This window comes from Mytilus edulis, chromosome 6 (assembly GCF_963676685.1).
Source record: "Mytilus edulis chromosome 6, xbMytEdul2.2, whole genome shotgun sequence".
NCBI lineage: Eukaryota > Metazoa > Mollusca > Bivalvia > Mytilida > Mytilidae > Mytilus > Mytilus edulis.
The window spans coordinates 88,672,845-88,691,959 of record NC_092349.1 but is presented as its reverse complement, the minus strand read 5'-3'; the positions used below and the strand labels follow the sequence as shown (position 1 = coordinate 88,691,959).

The window sequence follows — 19,115 nt, the reverse complement described above, 5'->3', positions numbered from 1 at the left end:
TGGCTGTCTGTCTGTCTGGTTGTCTTGTCTGGCTTGCTGTCTGTCTGATTGTCTTGTCTGTCTATGCCTGTTTGGTAGTCTTGTTTGTGTGTCTGTCTGGTGGTCTTTTTGCGTGTCTGTCTTGTGGTCTTGTTTGTGTGACTGTCTGGGGGTCTTGCCTGTCGGTCTGTCTGTCTGATGGTCTTGTCGGTGTGGTGGTCCTATTTGTCTGTATATCTGTCTTTCTGGTGGTCTGATCTGTCTGTTTATCTGTCTTTCTGGTGGTCTATCTGGTGGTATCGTCTGGTTGGCAAATGTCCATGATAAAATCCAGATCAAGTTCGAATTTGTTTGGGTCTTATGAGTTTGACCGAGTAATTCTCTTATATGCTGGATACTGTCCACGCTAGTCTGTGTCCACACTTGTTTCATTCGATATTTCGTATAAAGAAATTCTTCCCAAGATATATCTTCGTTATTTATATGTTCAACCTTACTGTGGATACTCGTTTAAAGAGATGTTTGGTAGAATATGGCAAGGAGATAGCAACTCAGATGTTCCGTTATTTTTCTTTTTAATGTGAACATCATAGAAGGAATGAACCATCTTTTTATGTGTTTAAATATTTGGTGCGGAGGGGCATTTTATTTCGTACAGACAATTTGATGAAGTATATATATGAAGCCAAACAAAATAAACTTAAAAACAAATCCTTTGTTCAACCACAAAAGATGAATCGTCGATATCTAACAGTATTAACAATCAGATAGCTAACTATCAGGGGAAATAATGTTGATATTAAGCAACTATTGGTTACCGTATGGCCTTCGTTTTTAGCTTTAGTCCAGACCAAGGGCTCAATTTCAGATTGCCTTAATTATGTACTGACGACAATAAACAAACAAGAACTATCTTGATGCAAGATATACGATCCATTTATATGTTGGCGTGAAGTTTTGTATCAACCATAAACATTTATCTTTTGATTTTTTATAATTTGACACATATGTTGATTCTGACTTGACTATAAAGTATATCTGAAGGTTTTTTCCGGAGAAAAAAAAACCTTCAAAATATTAGTTATGATAACTATACGTCAAACACAACTTTAAATTAGAGATACAACCTATTTTGGTTTGAAAATCGTGGATTGACGGTCAACAAAGTGGGATGATATTTGTATTTTGAGATTTTTTATTTCAATTATACAAGTTTAATAATAATATACTTTGACTTAATAATTAACCCTTGGCATTTTACACAAAGTACAACAGATGTATAGCAGTGTCTCCAGTTATTGAATCCTAAACTGGATATCAGCTCTTTATACATTTCTTTGCTTCCATTAATTACGATTATTTTTCTTAAGGTTTAATAGTCAATAATTTTAAGTTACAAGAATCACTATAAATACTAAAAATCGAAACTGCTTTTTCAAGTTGAAGACGTGCATGTACGCTTAAAGATCGATTAATTATGCACTGACAAATTCGCTATTTTGGAAAGGGAAAGGCAAGGGAATTAAAACGAGAAAGCAAACATGTGTGAACCAAACACAAATATTATAAACAGCAACAAAGTCAAGCACTGAGTAGCATATGACCGAGCATAAATTATGGCGGTGGACAAACATGTTTACCGACTCAAAATGCTCTCCTAAGTTTAGAAAGTGATGCAACAGCAGTCGGTAAAAATCAATTTAAAAAGACAGTTGCAACAATTCACACTAATTAACTCGTAAGAAATAGTCTAAGCTAGGACATAGATTAACGATCTGAGATATTAAAGCCCGGGATGACACGTCCAGTATCAAGATTGTTTTAATTGTCCAATGTATTCATGATTCCCTAACTGAAAATAAACGCTTTCCCTATGTACAACAATGTTGTTTTAATTCAAATATCCTTATTAGATTAAGAAAAATATGAAGATAATGGCGAAATTATAGCTGAATGCATTTTGATATGGTTTTTTTTTTTGGAAAAAGGGAGACAACTCAATCTCAAATATAGTCTTAATTGTGATTTCTTACGTATACTTTATGTATGACGTTAGTTAAGTCAGATATCGAGAATTCTCTAATAAGACTTTATTACGGCATGTCTTTTGACTATTTGGTAGGTCTATGACAACTCTCAAAAGTTAAGACGATTAAAATTTCGTCGAAAGCAACAGACCTATGTGATTTATTCATAATACATAAAACACTCACACTTTTCATTTGATAATCTTCTTTTTGTCAAATTTTGTTACATTCTAAATCGAACAAAAAGACGCAAAATGTCCAAAGATAAAGTTTGACACCGTAAAAGGTCATATGACGTTACACTGGAATGTACATTTAATCATTCGTGGAATTTTTTATTAAACACAATGTGATTGTTGATCATACGAGAAAATTGTTTTCTAATAACTTGTAAGGACGAGATATTGTTTGATATCCTGTTGTTAATTAAGTCTGGTGGGAGAAGGGGATCGGGTCACCATACCATAATATTTCTGTCTTAAATTTAAGACTGTTCCTCTGGTATCTTTCGCTTATCTTATAAAGCAGATGTAGAATTTCGATAATTTACCCAACAGGGCGCCATTGCGAATGATTTGTATATTTGTACTTACCTTGTGGATTTATAACAACGATATTATCAAAATAGGGCAATTATGTTTGCATTTACAGATGACTAAACGGTCAGTAAACGTTAGGTTGACAATCAGATACCAGAATGTGTATAATTATCAAATTATAATAACAGGATGACTTTATAACCATAATTAGACGATTTTCATCTTTTAAGGTATTATTAAATAAAATCGTGATGCTAGGTTAATCTGACACATGACAGCAAAAGCATGGTTGAATAAAATCATCCTCAACTCGCTAATCTTGACAAATACTTGGATTGTTACCTATTTTACTCTATGAGTAAAGAAATTTGTTAATATAATTTTGAAAAACATATAAGCTACATCAGCTAAACAGAATGAATTTAAATGTGCATAGAAATAAAGAAAATTGACACTCTTTACCTGTCAGCATAAATTGTCTTTGATATATTGTTGATAAAATTTTATACAAATAATTTAATATGAAATAAACGAAGTGAACTCTACCTTCTGTTTGCGTCTAAACTTTTGAACAAATGTTATAAATAACATGGCCTTTAATATTTTAAGGTCAATTTGACTATTAAAATAATAAATCAAATTATATCAATTATGTCAAATTAACTGTGAGATACACACATATATATATATGATAGTTAAGTCTGAAAACAATTTCTGCTATATAATACGACAATAATAGTTTTAACTCGTTTTGTCATTCATTTCCATATAAAAAGCTGTCAGCCAGGAAACATCACCACTCCAAGTTAGTTTCACGTACATTCGCAACAAACGGAATAATGTGGATTAATTTAGTTTGCCTTTTATCAATAGGAGCATTCTGTTCAGGTATGAAGCTTACCAATATTACTCTCTAGAACACATTATATAACAATATGATAAACCATTGACATTGCAACGCTCTCAATATAAAATATTGATCATTTGAGATATAATTTGTTGATCAATATCATTTGTTTGTTTGTTTGTAGATTTCTTATCTGTGAACATCTATTTTTCTACCGATGTAAGAATATTTTTTCCGAATGTTTGTGATACAATGTAACTACAATAGAAGGCAAATAATAAGACAAGAAGAATATAACGAATCAAGACACAATTATTATCAGCTAAGATTATGATTACACATTTGTTAAAATTAGATAAAAATAAGACAAACCACGCATATAAACATCAGTTGAAAAATGAAACTATTATTTGTCGTTCTCTTCCTGTTAATTGATTCTGTTAAGCTTTTGTTATTGTAAAGCTACAAAAGAACCCTAGCCAATATAACCGCTGTCAGTAATGAATTATCTGTACGCGGTGATTCAGTTTATTTCTAAATTTTTGTTTGTGTTTTTAATGGACGAAGTACATCGTAATTGCCACTGGACTTTTAATTAGAAATATCTAATAGAATAGTTTGAGGACAGTTAACTAAATATTGTAAAGATGCTCTTTTTACTTCCTTCTTGATTTGTTTTGTAAATCTGCGAATTATGAATAACTTCAAATTCCATGAAATAAACACCAAAACTGAAAACAAATTGAAGTACTGCATTGTTCTCATGTTATCAACGCCTATATAGCTTACCTTTTTACAAATATCATCACAGCAGGTGCTTGTTAATCTCCAACTGTATACGAACATGGTAATTGTTTTACAAAAAGGAGATTTTGCACGTCGACTTTACCAAACAGGACACATAAACACGATAGTAAATTGCACATATTCGGACAGATGCTACACCAGTCTGATATCTAGAGAAATCGCGGCATCCATAAGACGAAGACTAGTCTAACATTGTGTGATACAAATTTAATGTTTCTGTCTTTTCCATTCACAGGAACGCCGTTAGATGACAAAATATGTATGTTTTTTTGTTAATATGTACATTGCTAACTATATTGCACAATATTATCATGCATGTTTACTGCAATAATGTTATGCAGTCATCGCATGCATATATATGTAATACTTTTATAAAAAAAGTATGCTTTAAACCAAAAACAAAATGTACAGAGGGTTGGTTAAGTATTTTGGGAAAAGTAAATTTCAATTATATATATGTAGGACTCTAAAGTGCAAACGGAAAATCCAATGTTAAACAAAATAAGTATTAACTAATTAACATATATATTCTTCTGTTTGTTTAAAACTTTCACATCAGAATACAATTAATTATAAATTTGATACATATATTAACAACGTGATAATTTTACTGGTCTGGATTTGCATGATAGCAAATATAATGCAAGGGGCACTTATAACCTTGTCGAAATAACACAATACGTCCGTTTACAGGTTGTGCGACTCCATCAAATTTTCTCGCTTGATTTGTATACAAATGTTTTAAAATCAATTCACGAGTTAAATGCACCTCTTAATATTTAGTTTAGACAATGTTTCATGTCTTTTACTAACATTTTTCATACGGAAAATAAACTCAACATAGATACCAGGACTAAATTTTGTATATACTCCAGACGCACGTTTCGTCTACAAAAGACTCATCAGTGACGCTCGAATCCAAAGAAGTTAAAAAAGACCAAATAAAGTATGAAGTTGAAGAGCATTGAGGACCAAAATTCATAAACGTTTTGCCAAATACAGCTAAGGTAATCTATGCCTGAGGTAGAAAAGCCTTAGTATTTCAAAAAATTCAATTTTGTAAACAGTTCATTTATAAATATAACCATATCAATGATAATTCATGTCAGCACAAAAAGTGCTGACTACTGGGCTTGTTATACCCTCGGGGAAATAAATCTCCACCAGCAGTGGCATCGACCAGTGGTTGTAAATAAACTCATCATAGATACAAGGACTAAATTTTGTATATACGCCAGACGCACGTTTCGTCTACAAAAGACTCATCAGTGACGCTCGAATCCAAAGAAGTTCAAAAGACTAAATAAACTATGAAATTGAAGAACATTGAGGACCACAACTCCTAAAAGTTTTGCTAAATACAGCTAAGGTAATCTATGCTTAAGAAATGTCTCGCTTTACTAGCCATTTATTTTATGTTGATAGTTTTAAATATAAAGCTTTAATTCAAATAAACTTAGCATGACCCAAGAATATCAGGTGAAGGTAGGTCAGAAAAACCAAACTAAAAATACCTGTACACCTTACAAACATAACAAACACCAAATATGCTTTAAATTGTGCCTGATATTCATATGATGAATACATAATCTTTCAATCAGTTTAATTGAGGTCTGGAGCTCATGTCAGTTAACTGCTAGTAGTCTGTTGTTATTCATGCATTATTGTCATTTTATTTATTTTCTTTTGTTACATCTTCTGACATCGGACTCGGACTTCTCTTGAACTGAATTTTAATGTGCGTATTGTTATGCGTTTACTTGTTTACATTGGCTAGAGGTATAGGGGGAGGGTTGAGATCGCATAAACATGTTTAACTCCCCCGCAATTTTGCGTCTGTCCCAATTCAGGAGCCTCTGGCCTTTGTTAGTCTTGTATGATTTTTAATTTTAGTTTCATGTGTATAATTCGGAGTTTAGTATGACGTTCATTATCACTGTACTGATGTACATATTTTTAAGGGGCCAGCTGAAGGACGCCTACGGGTGCGGAAGTTTCTCGCAACATTGAAGACCCATTGGTGGCCTTCGGCTGTTGTCTGCTTTATGGTCGGGTTGTTGTCGCTTTGACACATTCCCCATTTCCTTTCTCAATTTTATTTAAATATATAGATAATCTATTGCTCTGGTAAGAAAAATAAAATAACCAGGAAAACTTTATATTTACCATGAAAAAGGACGCTAAATTTTATAGAACATTGCATGACATACATGTACACCTTACATTCAGTTCATATTTTAAAAATAGTTTATATAGTATCTAAGAAACAAACTAAACCAGGAAAACGTAAGATTGACCAATTAAATTGAGCGATATAAATGAGGTTATGGTCGGTTATTATTGCCAGATAAAAATACAAAACTTCCAAATATTCCATACACCAAACACTACAAACTCCTCATAGTCTGAATTGACCAGTTTTTGTGCTCGACCAGTAAAATCGAGCACACATTTTACTCGACTAGTCGCGACATTGTCTCGACTGTACTTAACTGTACTTAAGTGTACTCGACTAGGTCTCGACTTTACCTAATTAGTCTGATTCAGTACTTGATGATCTTAAAATTTTGAACTTGTTGCCTTTTGTTGGCTGTTGTTCGTGTGATTCTTTGTCAATTGTGTTCTCCAATTTATTTATATTGTAGTCCTGTGTTGTCATTTTGATGTTATATTTCACATGGCCATAAAAGTGCGAGGTTTGGCATGCCACAAAACCAGGTTCAACCCACCATTTTTTCCTTTAAAAATGCCCTGTACCAAGTCAGGAATATGGTCATTGTTATATTATAGTTCGTTTCTGGGTGTATTACATTATAACGTTGTGTCGTTTGTTTTCTCTTATTTTTGAGTGTAAATTCACATTGCGATAAGACGTGTCACGGTACTTGTCTATCCCAAATTCATGTATTTGGTTTTGATGTTATATATATATGTTATATTTGTTATTCTCGTGGGATTTTGTCTATATGTGTTACATTTTAGTGTTATGTCGTTGTTCTCCTCTTATATTTAATGCGTTTCCCTCGGTTTTAGTTTGTTAGCCCGATTTTGTTTTTTGTCCATGGATTTATGAGTTTTGAACAGCGGTATACTACTGTTGCCTTTATTTGTGTAGTCTGAAATGGTCTTGACCAAGGCTCGACCTGTCTCGACCTGTCTCGACTGGTCTTGACCTTCAAATTTAGTTTTGACTGCAGGTGTAAATCAGCCCATCTAACTAAATTAAATATTGATCTTACAAAATTCAAGCTTATTAGGTAGTTTAATTTATTGCTGTGAAATGAAAGAATTTAATTTTACAATATGTAAAAAAAAAATTATTATATAAAAATTCAGATAGGCATCTTTAATTTTTGTTATAACTTTTTCAAATCAACTTGGATTTTCATCAAACTATGCAGCTATCTTACATATATATCAAGCTAACTGAATCCCATTTCATTTATTTTTTTGTTGTATTGCTGTAAAATTTGAGAATTAAAGTAATCTTGGTATAAAAAGCTAAGATTTGCAATTCGGACAAAATAGAGATAGTACACTTTAATTTTTTTAATAACTTTTTCAAATCAACTTGGATTTGCATCAAACTATGCAGCTATCTTACATATATATCAAGCTTACTGAATCCCATTTCATTTAGATTTTTGTGTATTGCTGTTAAAATTTAAGAATTAAATTAATCTTGGTATAAAAAGCTAGGATTTGCAATTCGGACAAAATAGAGATAGTACACTTTAATTTTTTTTATAACTTTTTCAAATCAACTTGGATTTTCATCAAACTATGCAGCTATCTTACATATATATCAAGCTTACTGAATCCCATTTAATTTAGTTTTTTGTTGTATTGCTGTAAAATTTAAGAATTAAAGTAATCTTGGTAAAAAAAGCTAGGATTTGCAATTCAGACAAAACAGAGATAGTACACTTTAATTTTTTTATAACTTTTTCAAATCAACTTGGATTTTATTAAAACTATATAGCTACCTTGGTGATCTTACTAAATCCCAGGTTGTTACATGTATGAAGTTTTAAAATATTTTTTTGTCAAATTTAATGACATATGGCACTATACATGATTTAATTACATCAGTACACGTGAGTTTTACAGGTAAAAAGAAAGCCCTACTTTTCTTAAACTCGTGTATTACTTATGTAGTGAATTAAAAGCCCTGCGATTTAGATTTAGCAGGATGTTGCAACTTTGAATAAATGTTATTTAGAATTTAAAACTCTCTGGTAGATGTGATCTTTTTAATAAGTTTGCCCCAAGCAGAAGGTATTGCTTTATAAATCACCACAAATCAGAAGAACTATTTTAATAATTTATAATGTTTCATCCCTTTTTGATATATTTATAAAGTGTATATCAAAAGGAATAAAAAATTAAAGGAATTATATAACTATTTTATTTATACTTTTTCCCAAAATATGAGAAAAGATATATTTTTAATATCGTAGCTTTTTGAATTAGGTTAATCAAATTCTTAAATTTGACAGAAATACACCAAACACAATAACAACCTATGATTCAGTAAGATCAATATATTGCAAAGATATTTGTAGAGTTTGATGAAAATCTAAGTTGATTTGAAAAAGTTATGAAAAAAATTAAAGTGTACCATCTCTATTTTGTCAAAACTGCAAATCCTAGCTTTTTTTACCGAGATTAAATTAATTCTTAAATTTGACAGCAATACAATAAACTTTATAACAACCTGGGATTCAGTAAGATGAATACATCACCAAGTTAGCTATATAGTTTCAATAAAATCCAAGTTGAATTTAAAAAGTTATAAAAAAAATTAAAGTGCACTATCTCTATTTTGTTCGAATTGCAAATTCTAGCTTTTTTGACCTAGATTAATTTAATTCTTGAATTTGACAGCAATACAACAAAAAACAAAATGACCTGGGATTTAGTAAGCTTAGTATACATTTAAGATAGCTGCATAGTTTGATGAAAATCCAAGTTGATTTGAAAAATTTATTAAACAAATTAAAGTGTACTATCTCTATTTTGTCCAAATTGCAAATCCCAGCTTTTTTTTACCAAGATTACTTTATTTTAAAGGGAGTAGGTCCGGTAAGGACTCATTTTGGCCTCAAATTTCAGTTTCAACTGACGAAAGATTTTGACCACTTTTTAAACACTTAAGTGTCTATTTCACTTGATTCAATTAGTAAAAGAGAAAGATTTTAACTGATTAAGTCATTAAAAATGATCCGATTCAAGCTGAAATATGAAAAATCTCTCAAATATGCCAAAAAACGTCATTTTTAAGATGGTTTTTGTCAAAAATGAAAGTGGCCGCATCCGTGTTCATCCACAACCTTTATATATGTTATGTATTATCATAAAATACAACTTACATTTCAATATTAAGGATAAACACGAATGCGGCCACTTTCGTTTTACAGGGAAACCGTCCAAAATTTAACTAAAATGATAGAATTTTGAAGATTTCAGTAATTTAGCATGACTTAATGGTGCTACAACCCGATATATGTGCATTGTATTGTCAAAAACTGCCCATATTTTTGTAGCAGAAGCATTCAACTGTCCAATAAATAACTAAAAGTTTACATTTTAACAATTTTGTAAAACTGTTATATTTTGGGGCCAAAAAGGGGTCTTACCGGACCTACTCCTTTTACAGCACTACAACAAAAAACTAAATGAAATGGGATTCAGTAAGCTTGATATATATATATAAGATAGCTGCATAGTTTGATGAAAATCCAAGTTGATTTGAAAAAGTTATAAAAAAAATTAAAGTGTACTATCTCTATTTTGTCCGAATTGCAAATCCTAGCTTTTTTTTTACCAAGATTACTTTAATTCTTAAATTTTACAGCAATACACAAATAACTAAATGAAATAGGATTCAGTAAGATTGATATATATGTAAGATAGCTGCATAGTTTGATGCAAATCCAAGTTGATTTGAAAAAGTTATTAAAAAAATTAGAGTGTACTATCTCTATTTTGTCCGAATTGCAAATCCTAGCTTTTTGTACCAAGATTACTTTAATTCTTAAATTTTAACAGCAATACACAAAAAACTAAAAGAAATGGGATTCAGTAAGCTTGATATATATGTAAGATAGCTGCATAGTTTGATGCAAATCCAAGTTGATTTGAAAAAGTTATTAAAAAAAAATTAAAGTGTACCATCTCTATTTTGTCCGAATTGCAAATCCTAGCTTTTTTTTTACCAAAATTACTTTAATTCTTAAATTTTACAGCAATACAACAAAAAAACTAAATGAAATGGGATTCAGTAAGCTTGATATATATCTAAGATATCTGCATAGTTTGATGAAAATCCAAGTTGATTTGAAAAAGTTATAAAAAAAAATTAAAGATGCCTATCTGAATTTTATATAATAATTTTTTTTTTTACATATTGTAAAATTAAATTCTTTCATTTCACAGCAATAAATCAAACTACCTAATAAGCTTGAATTTTGTAAGATCAATATTTAATTTAGTTAGATTGGCTGATTTACACCAGTCAAAACTAAATTTGAAATTCAAGACTAGTCAAGACTGGTTGAGACTGAGTCGAGACTAGTCGAGACAGGTCGAGACTAGTCAAGACAGGTTGAGACAGGTCGAGCCTTGGTCAAGACCATTTCAGACTACACAAAGATCATCAAGTACTGAATCAGACTAATTAAGTAAAGTCGAGACCTAGTCGAGTACACTTTAGTACAGTTAAGTACAGTCGAGACAATGTCGAGACTAGTCGAGTAAAATGTGTGCTCGATTTTACTGATCGAGCACAAAAACTGATCAATTCAGACTCTGAGGAGTTTGTAGTGAAATGCAGTTGAACTATTCCTTGTAGCATTAGAAAAACTGACCTAAAACACAAAATTTAACATTTAGTAATGAGGTGACGTTAAAAAATAAAAACATGGTAAAAAATGGAAAACAATACGTTTATTTTCTTGCGTTCGAAGCGCTTTTCTGGATTTACCTTCATCAAAGCCAAACATTTGAAATCCGAAGATGTATAAGTTCCGAACCCGTTGAAGAGCTATTTGCCAAAACTGACTAAAATAAATAGCCAAATTCATCTAAAGTCAATTTTGCCTGAGGGAGTTGAAACCTTAGTTTCTTAATAATTTCAAAATTTATAAACAGACAAAGTTTGTTCAATCATGTCAGTACCGAAGTACTGCCCTGATGATACCCTCGGGGACTGATAGTCCACCAGCAGAGGTATCGACCAATTGATGTAAAAATTGGAAAACAACACGTTTAAAAATTTCTTGCGTCCGACATCCTCATCATTAAATATTTTAAGACACGACAGATAATTGGACTATTGCATACAGCATTAAAAAGAAGTAGAATCATAAAAATATTGAATTCCGAGGACAGTTCAAAACGGAAAGTCCTTAATTAAATGACAAATTCAAAAAGCTTAAACACGTCAAACGAATCATTAACAGAGTCATATTCCTAACTTGGTACAGACATTTTCTTATGTAGAAAATGGTTGATGGTACCTGAATTTATAGCTAGCTTAACGTCATACTTGTATGACAAGTCACATCAAATTTCATTATATTTACTACGATTCAATGCTTCGTAAACAAACAGTCAATATTTATGAAACAAAAGTATTCCTTTTTCAAATAAACATGATAAATAATAGAAATTTGTATTTTTCTGGTTTTAACGGGCCTACTCTTTTTATTTCAGCAATAACTATAGATGGTACTAAGTTTATCAATCTTACAGAACCTATCAAATTAGTATGCAATATAACAGGTATTACTGAAGGAGAGATAGACTGGTTCTTTAATGGTCACATGATACGTGAACGAGATCCCAGGTGGAAGTCACGAGTACACATAAACGAGTATGTTACTGACGTACCTGTCAGAATGATTGCTAGTGAATTGACATTAGACTATAGTATATTAGAAGATGAAGGCACTTATGTTTGCCGCGGTTTCGCAGTGAACCAGTCTTACATCACAAGTTTGAATATTTTTGTTGTAAAAAGTGAGTTATTTAAGTTATGTGTCATTTAATCGGTATGGTTTTGAGCATAAATTTATAAATTGCTAAATGAAAATATCATTAGAATAAGACAGAGTATAATTTCAATCAAAATGTTCTGTAATTATAATATGCATACATTAATTGAAATACAATTTGAGGTTCTGATGAATGGCCTGTGACCAAGAGCAACGCATCAATTGTTTCAACACTAGACGTTTAGTAAATCAACAAATTACAGATTAGATACATGTCTCATCTCCTTTTAGAATTTTATAATAATTTGTCAAAATAAAGTTGTGATCATGATTTTTCCAAAAGTATAATAACAAATATGGGTTAGCAGTTATACTATTATTTCAGATAAGAAATACAAAAAATGTGTTCCCTAAACTTTTCTTGCTACATATTAAAATATGTAATAGTACAACCCTTTCACAACCCTTTCTATTATAAACTAACTGTAATTGAGTAATTTTCGTTTTATCTGAGGTATCTCCACTTATTTGGCAAAGTTAAAAACACACATGATTTTCTATATTTATTTTTAAAAGTCCTCCACATGAATAACATACTACCGATAAAATTTGCACATTTTATTAAATATCTAGACCAATTGTTATCTGCTACTCAGAATCCAAGATGGAGATAGATAACCGAGCAACTTTATAATTTTTTTTCAAGAGAAAACGTACGAACGCTTAACGAGAAAATTACGAAGGAGCTAAGAGCGTATCTCCAATCCACTCTCGGAAAACTCTCCCAATTTTACAGTTCATGTATCTTAGTATCGCTTGCGCTTTCGAGTAAATATTGTACTCTTATCGACTTTTCCCAAGTGACCATTTTTAAAAGAATATTACATTTCGAGGCAAAATCGATAGAAAAAGTCATTTGTGCGTATAAAGGGGAACTATCCGTCAATTTCATGTTCACTGATTTGACTCAAATTCTTACATATGCTTGACAACAATGTAAAACATGTATCCAAATTATAAAAAAAAAGTTTTAAATAAACAATCAACAGTGAATATGATCGAGAAGATATAGCTTCTTTCTTGTCAATTTCAGTCTAGACGCCATCCAATTAATTATCTAGAAAACAACCGACGGTCACATAACACTATTTAAACATTATCATAAATATAAATAGATATATGAACCTCATGAAAATGGATTTTTTTCTATGTCTGTTTGAATTCAATTTTAATGTTAAAAAAATGAATCTATGATTTTACCTGTTTGAGAATGATTTAATTCGGATCGAACCCATCAATTAAATGATTTACCTTTGTTATACTTTCAATGTTGGTATTACCTTTTTTTTTTAATAGCATAACATACATAAATCATGCACAATCAATCACTAGCTAAAGAGTTCAATGAAGTTCACATGAATACGGATTCAATGAGGTCGAATTATTTAAGAAAATAATTCATCATCGATGTTCTTAGCTTATTTTGACAAAATTGAACCACACTAGCTGCTCACGGCGTAATATTTCACTTTCATTAAAGATTGAACACAAAAAAAAATCATTTTTTGATTTTATGTATCTCGCAGCAAGTGCCCTCTCAAAAGTATTGTAGAAAAATACTCAAATTCAATACTTCTTTTGTTGTACTGTTAAACCACTGTTGCAGGTTCCGGTAGGCTTGGCGCCTACATGCACACATGTTTAACTCCGCTACATTCTATATGATACTATATGTGTCGGTCCAAAGTCTTAGTTGATTATTTAGCATCGAGTGTTCTTGAGTGGTTATCGTTCATCTGGTTGTCGTTGGAATATGTCTGTCTTCACATCTTCTTATTTCTTTCATAAAGTGCTGTTTTTAAAAATTAACTAGACCGTTAGTTTTTTCAATTGATTAGTTTAATATTTGCCATGCGAATTCCTTTTAGAACCAAAAATACATTTTTGTAAACACTTTTATTGGCTTTAATTGTTTACACCCTCTTCATTTAAGGAAGCTCGAGGGTACAAAAAAAACAGTTTGTTTTCATTACAATTTTTTATTATTACACAATTAGTTGTTACTTTAGGATATGGTACATAAATCAACCCAAAAATCAATCCTTTTTAGCACCAGTTGACTTTAAAAATGTTTCTATCATTAAAAAAAGCTCTAAATTATCTCCCTTTGGTGAAACAAATGCCATTTTTGACCTTTACTTTTTTTATTTTTTACAAATAAGCTGTACTTAATATAAACTATTGTAAAATTTAAGCGATTTCTGTAATTAATCTCCTATTAGTTCAACAACAAAAAAAGGACCTAATTAAAAATGCATGCTTCTTTCGAAGGCAGATTGTGAGCTTAAATGAACGGTGACCCCATATTTTATTTCATTTTTATTTTAGGCATAGGATAAAAGTTTATTTTAAGAAAAATCCTATATATAAGAAAAATATATACCCGCGAGCCCCCTTAAACGTTGCTGGAAAGTTGTCTCATTGGCAATTATACCATCGTTCTCAATTTTTTATACTAAAGAAAGATTTCCTGATGAGTTTTTCAACTGATTTTCAGAGTTTCTTCTTATTTTGTACTGTAAATAAAGGCAACAGTAGTTTACCGCTGTTCGAACACTAGATTATGGAAGGTATAAGCGCTTAAACCACTCTCTGTTTAACTACGCCACATTCTGTCTGTGTCTGTCAGGAGCCTATATTTCGATCGTTGATGTTGGTTCTTTACTGTCATATTTGTCTTTCTTACATTTTTCCTATTTTAGAGTTGGCCCATCATTTTATTATTTGGATTCTTCATTTTTTTTGGGAGTCGGAGACTTTTTATATAGTCGACTACATGGTATAGGTTTGTGTCATTGTTGAAGGCCGTACTATTTTAGTTACACCCACTACATTTGAACCTTATACGATAGGTTGCAATGATTACTTTTATTCGAACAGCCAGCTTTAACAAATACCAAACGCGACTAATGCTGACAGATAGTATTATGAAAAAAATGCTGTAACATGTACACGGAGCATTTTCTTATTTTTACGGACAATCAAACTGTCGTCTAGGAAAGATGTTTTCGATCTCTGTATATCCTTTTGGATATCCTATTTTATTATTTTGAACGTACAAACAAGGACATTGCAAGTGCCATATTATCAATTTAGTGAACGATAGGGGTGCCCATGGCTACTTCTAGAAATTTCTGTTAAGTTCTTAGAAGTAATGAATGCTGATATACTCATAATTTGCTAAGAATAACCCAAGACGATAATAAGCTGATTATCGTTGATCGAAATACCCAGTCGTTAATATATAACATAAGATAACATTCCGAGAAAGATAAAGAGTACTCTAAGGGTTGCGAGTGCGGCATTAAATTCAAGGGCTGTCATTCACTCTTAGATTATTTCAAGATACATTCTTCGCATATAACGAATCAATCAATGTCATATTACCTACATGTAGGTCATCACATCTCATAGAAATCTGTATCTATGCAAACTTACAATTAAAAATGCTTATAAAAGGCAACTAGTATACTGTTGTTCAAATAAAAAGTCATCAATCGATTGAGAGACAGCAAATGCAGGTTACAAACTGAAACACTTCAACTATATACATTGTGCTAGACCTTAATCTGTTTATTTATATTACTTTGTCAGACCAAACATTGTGCCTTTATTTCATGAATTTATGAACACACAGTATTAGAAATATTTATTTACATGTTATAAAAAGATATGCAGAGTTCACGGTTGACACACATGTCCGTAATTTGTTCAATAGTTTTTGCTATAACCTTTTAAACTTGTATGTACATGTTGGTTTTATTATGCATACTTGATAATGATAGAGAATACAATACTGCCGTAACTTCAATATAACACATAGTATTAGATATCAATGCATTAATGGATGAAAGAGGCCGTCAGATATCAAAGATATATTTTAAATCATAAATCGAAAGAAAAAACCCAACTGATAACGCCATGACTGAAAAAGACCATAGGACAACATACAGTTTACGAAATCCAACATTGAATGCTAAAAACTAAACAAAACGAACCCCACCGTTAACCTTGGATGAACGCATATCAAGACATGTATGGATGATCTCAAAACATGCATTTCTCTTCCCCACTAACAATCGAGCAACTCATTAGGCGAAGCATTTTTGTAAGAAAGCAATTAGAAGTGTGAAATGATGAAAGAGACAGCCACAGAAAATATAGCCCATAGGCCATATGCTATATGACTACTTTAGAACTAATATGAGATAAGCTGTAAGGCGAGTAATAAAAAAACTTCTAATGAGCAATTTTTGTGACTAAACTTGAATCCTCAACCATTAGGTAGGAGAATAGAGATATTACCAACTTTCTAGATTTTAAAGATAGGTATTTAAACTAGGTTTTATCTTCTGGTAATTTTCGGGCCCTTAGAGCTCGATGTTGTCGGTGAGCCATGGGTCCGTGCTAAATGCCGTAATTTGATCTTTAATTGTTAACTTTAAATACATGTTGACATGGATGGAGGGTCGTCTTATTGGCATTCATACAACATATATATGTAATAGGTTATTTATTACATCCAATTATCAATTTACTATGTTTAGCTTGTACAGTTTGTTTTATGTCTTTAAGGTCATGTTGCAGTTGAAAAAGAAGGGGCTGTTGAATCTGTCCCTACAAGCAACCCAGATTCATCATCAACGGAAGATGTACAGATCAATGATGTGCATTTGACGACTGAAAAGTATATATCTACACATATTAATTTAGAATGAATGGCAATACATAGTTCCCTACCGGGTTTTGTTAATGTAGCATTCGGTCCCAGTAATTAAAAATTTTCAATCGTATATGGATGTATAAAACATACGTAATAAATTTCAAAAATAAGAAAGCAATGCATGAGGTTCTTTAATTTGATATTTGCCTTTTGTGCTTCTTTGTTAAATCTTTATTATTGTAATTGAGATACTTGTTGTACTGGTACATTCTGTCTTTATTGTTTGTGATATTCTCGTATTGTTGTCTTTCATTTTGGAACTATTGTTAAACTTGTTTGTTGCTTGTCTTTCATTTTTGCTATGTGCTTTGCATTGTTTATGCCTTTTTATGTTTCTTTGTTACATATATGACGTGGCTCAGTACTTATACATGTACATCCCGTCATTGTGTTATTGTACCATGGTAAATATGTGTATTCTTGTCTTTATTTTTTTCTGATGTGCTTGGTCTGTATGCCATTTGTGCTTCTTTGTTAAATATTTGTTTTTTGTTTGGTTTTTGTAGTGATTGAGATTAAAACACATTGCTGACTGCTGACTTTTTGACATTTTTCCTATTATGTCTGTTTTGTTCGCGGCTCGTTGTCAATATAATTGAATTTGATGCAACTTTTATACAAGTGAGAGGTTTAGCTAGCTATAACACCAGCTGGTGCAATTCTCTATTTTCTACATCAGAAAATGCCTTTACCAAGCAAGGAATGTGACAATTGTTATCCATTCGTTCAGTATTTTTTTTCTACTGGTCAACAATTCCTTGTACATTGATCTACCAGAACAAAATTTGTACTTGATCTGTAATCTGTCATGTATTAAATATTTAATCAATATCCAAAAGCATGCTGAAAAAAAGTACTGAAAACAGATTATTTGTGTTAATTTTCCTAGTCAAAGGACTTTAACGCTACGTGAAAAAATCATCATACTTAAGCTAAATTGCAACTGATCTGTAACTTGTCATGGTTGCACTATATATACCAAATATCAAATCAAAATAAAAAGTGTTGAAGACCGATTTTTTAGACTAAAAGATTGTCTTATGGAAGGATTTGTAATCCTTAAGTACACTCCTTTCGGTATTGCAGGCAGAGGACTAATATCTTTTTTACAAACTAACAATTTAATTTGTATTTTTAGACAATGTATTGGTTATTCTTCAATAAATTATTTCGGTAAAAACAAACAGGACAAACAATTTGAAATGAATGGCATTAATATTCAGATGTTAATGTCTTTTTCTAAAATCAATGAATAAAACTCTACATCAACATATTTTCAATCTCACACACAAATTTATATATGGTGAGTTACTGTTAATGACCTAATAATATACAGTCAACATATTTTGACTGCTCAAATAGAATGATTTCGATATACATTTCTATACCTTCAGATGCAAGACTGCTATGACGAAAATTAAACCAGAAGACATGACTAGAATGCAATACGAGGTTTTGGTTGAACAGAAGAAGAAGCTTATTCAACAGACTAAATACTACAAACTAATGAATCAGAAGTTAAAATTACGTCTTGCCATTAAAGACTGAATGAACTATTTAATTATTTTGATTAAATATACCAGCGTTTGGTTTTAAGAGAAGATTTGTTGTTATCTATTCATAAATTTCACACTGGTTTGACGCATAATATTGTTTTATCCATGTTGTCAATGTTGTAGCCATCACGACCTAAATTCAAAAGATGAATATGTGGTATGAGTACCTATTGTACAGCTATGCATCGAAGACGCAATGTAGTTGAATAAGCAATAAAGAGTTGCAGTTTGGCCTTGTTTTATACAGAATATGCAGAACATATAGATATTAAAAAATTGTATTGATAAAAAAAGGATCCTTTTAACTTAAACTTATACATGTTATATTTAAAATTTGTGTTTTTCTTTAAGTTCGGGTCCTTTAACATGTTTAAAAAGCATGAGTATGTCCCAAATTTCTCATGCTTAATAACTTGTTTATTTTGGCTGATTTTCATGATTTTGGATGCTATGTTTGTACTGTTTAGCAAAATACCTGCATAAATCTTTCATTATTGTCTAAAAAGGTTCTTGCAATGTAGTTTCGTACACCATTTCCATCTTCTTGGCCATTGTATTGTCCATTTATCTCCTCGTCTTT

General features: G+C 31.2%; 1 protein-coding gene across 1 annotated transcript in view; it reads left to right on the top strand.

Annotated features, from left to right (window-relative positions):
* Positions 1-18,580, top strand: part of LOC139528816 (fucolectin-like) — a 62,804-nt gene extending 44,224 nt beyond the window's left edge. Inside the window, exons 6-8 of the mRNA XM_071325025.1 lie at positions 11,916-12,221; positions 16,832-16,943; positions 18,374-18,580. Of these exons, the coding sequence (XP_071181126.1) occupies positions 11,916-12,221; positions 16,832-16,943; positions 18,374-18,527 (572 nt within the window). The 3' untranslated portion in view covers positions 18,528-18,580. The remainder of the gene's footprint in view (positions 1-11,915; positions 12,222-16,831; positions 16,944-18,373) is intronic.
* The last annotated feature ends 535 nt before the right edge of the window (positions 18,581-19,115 follow it).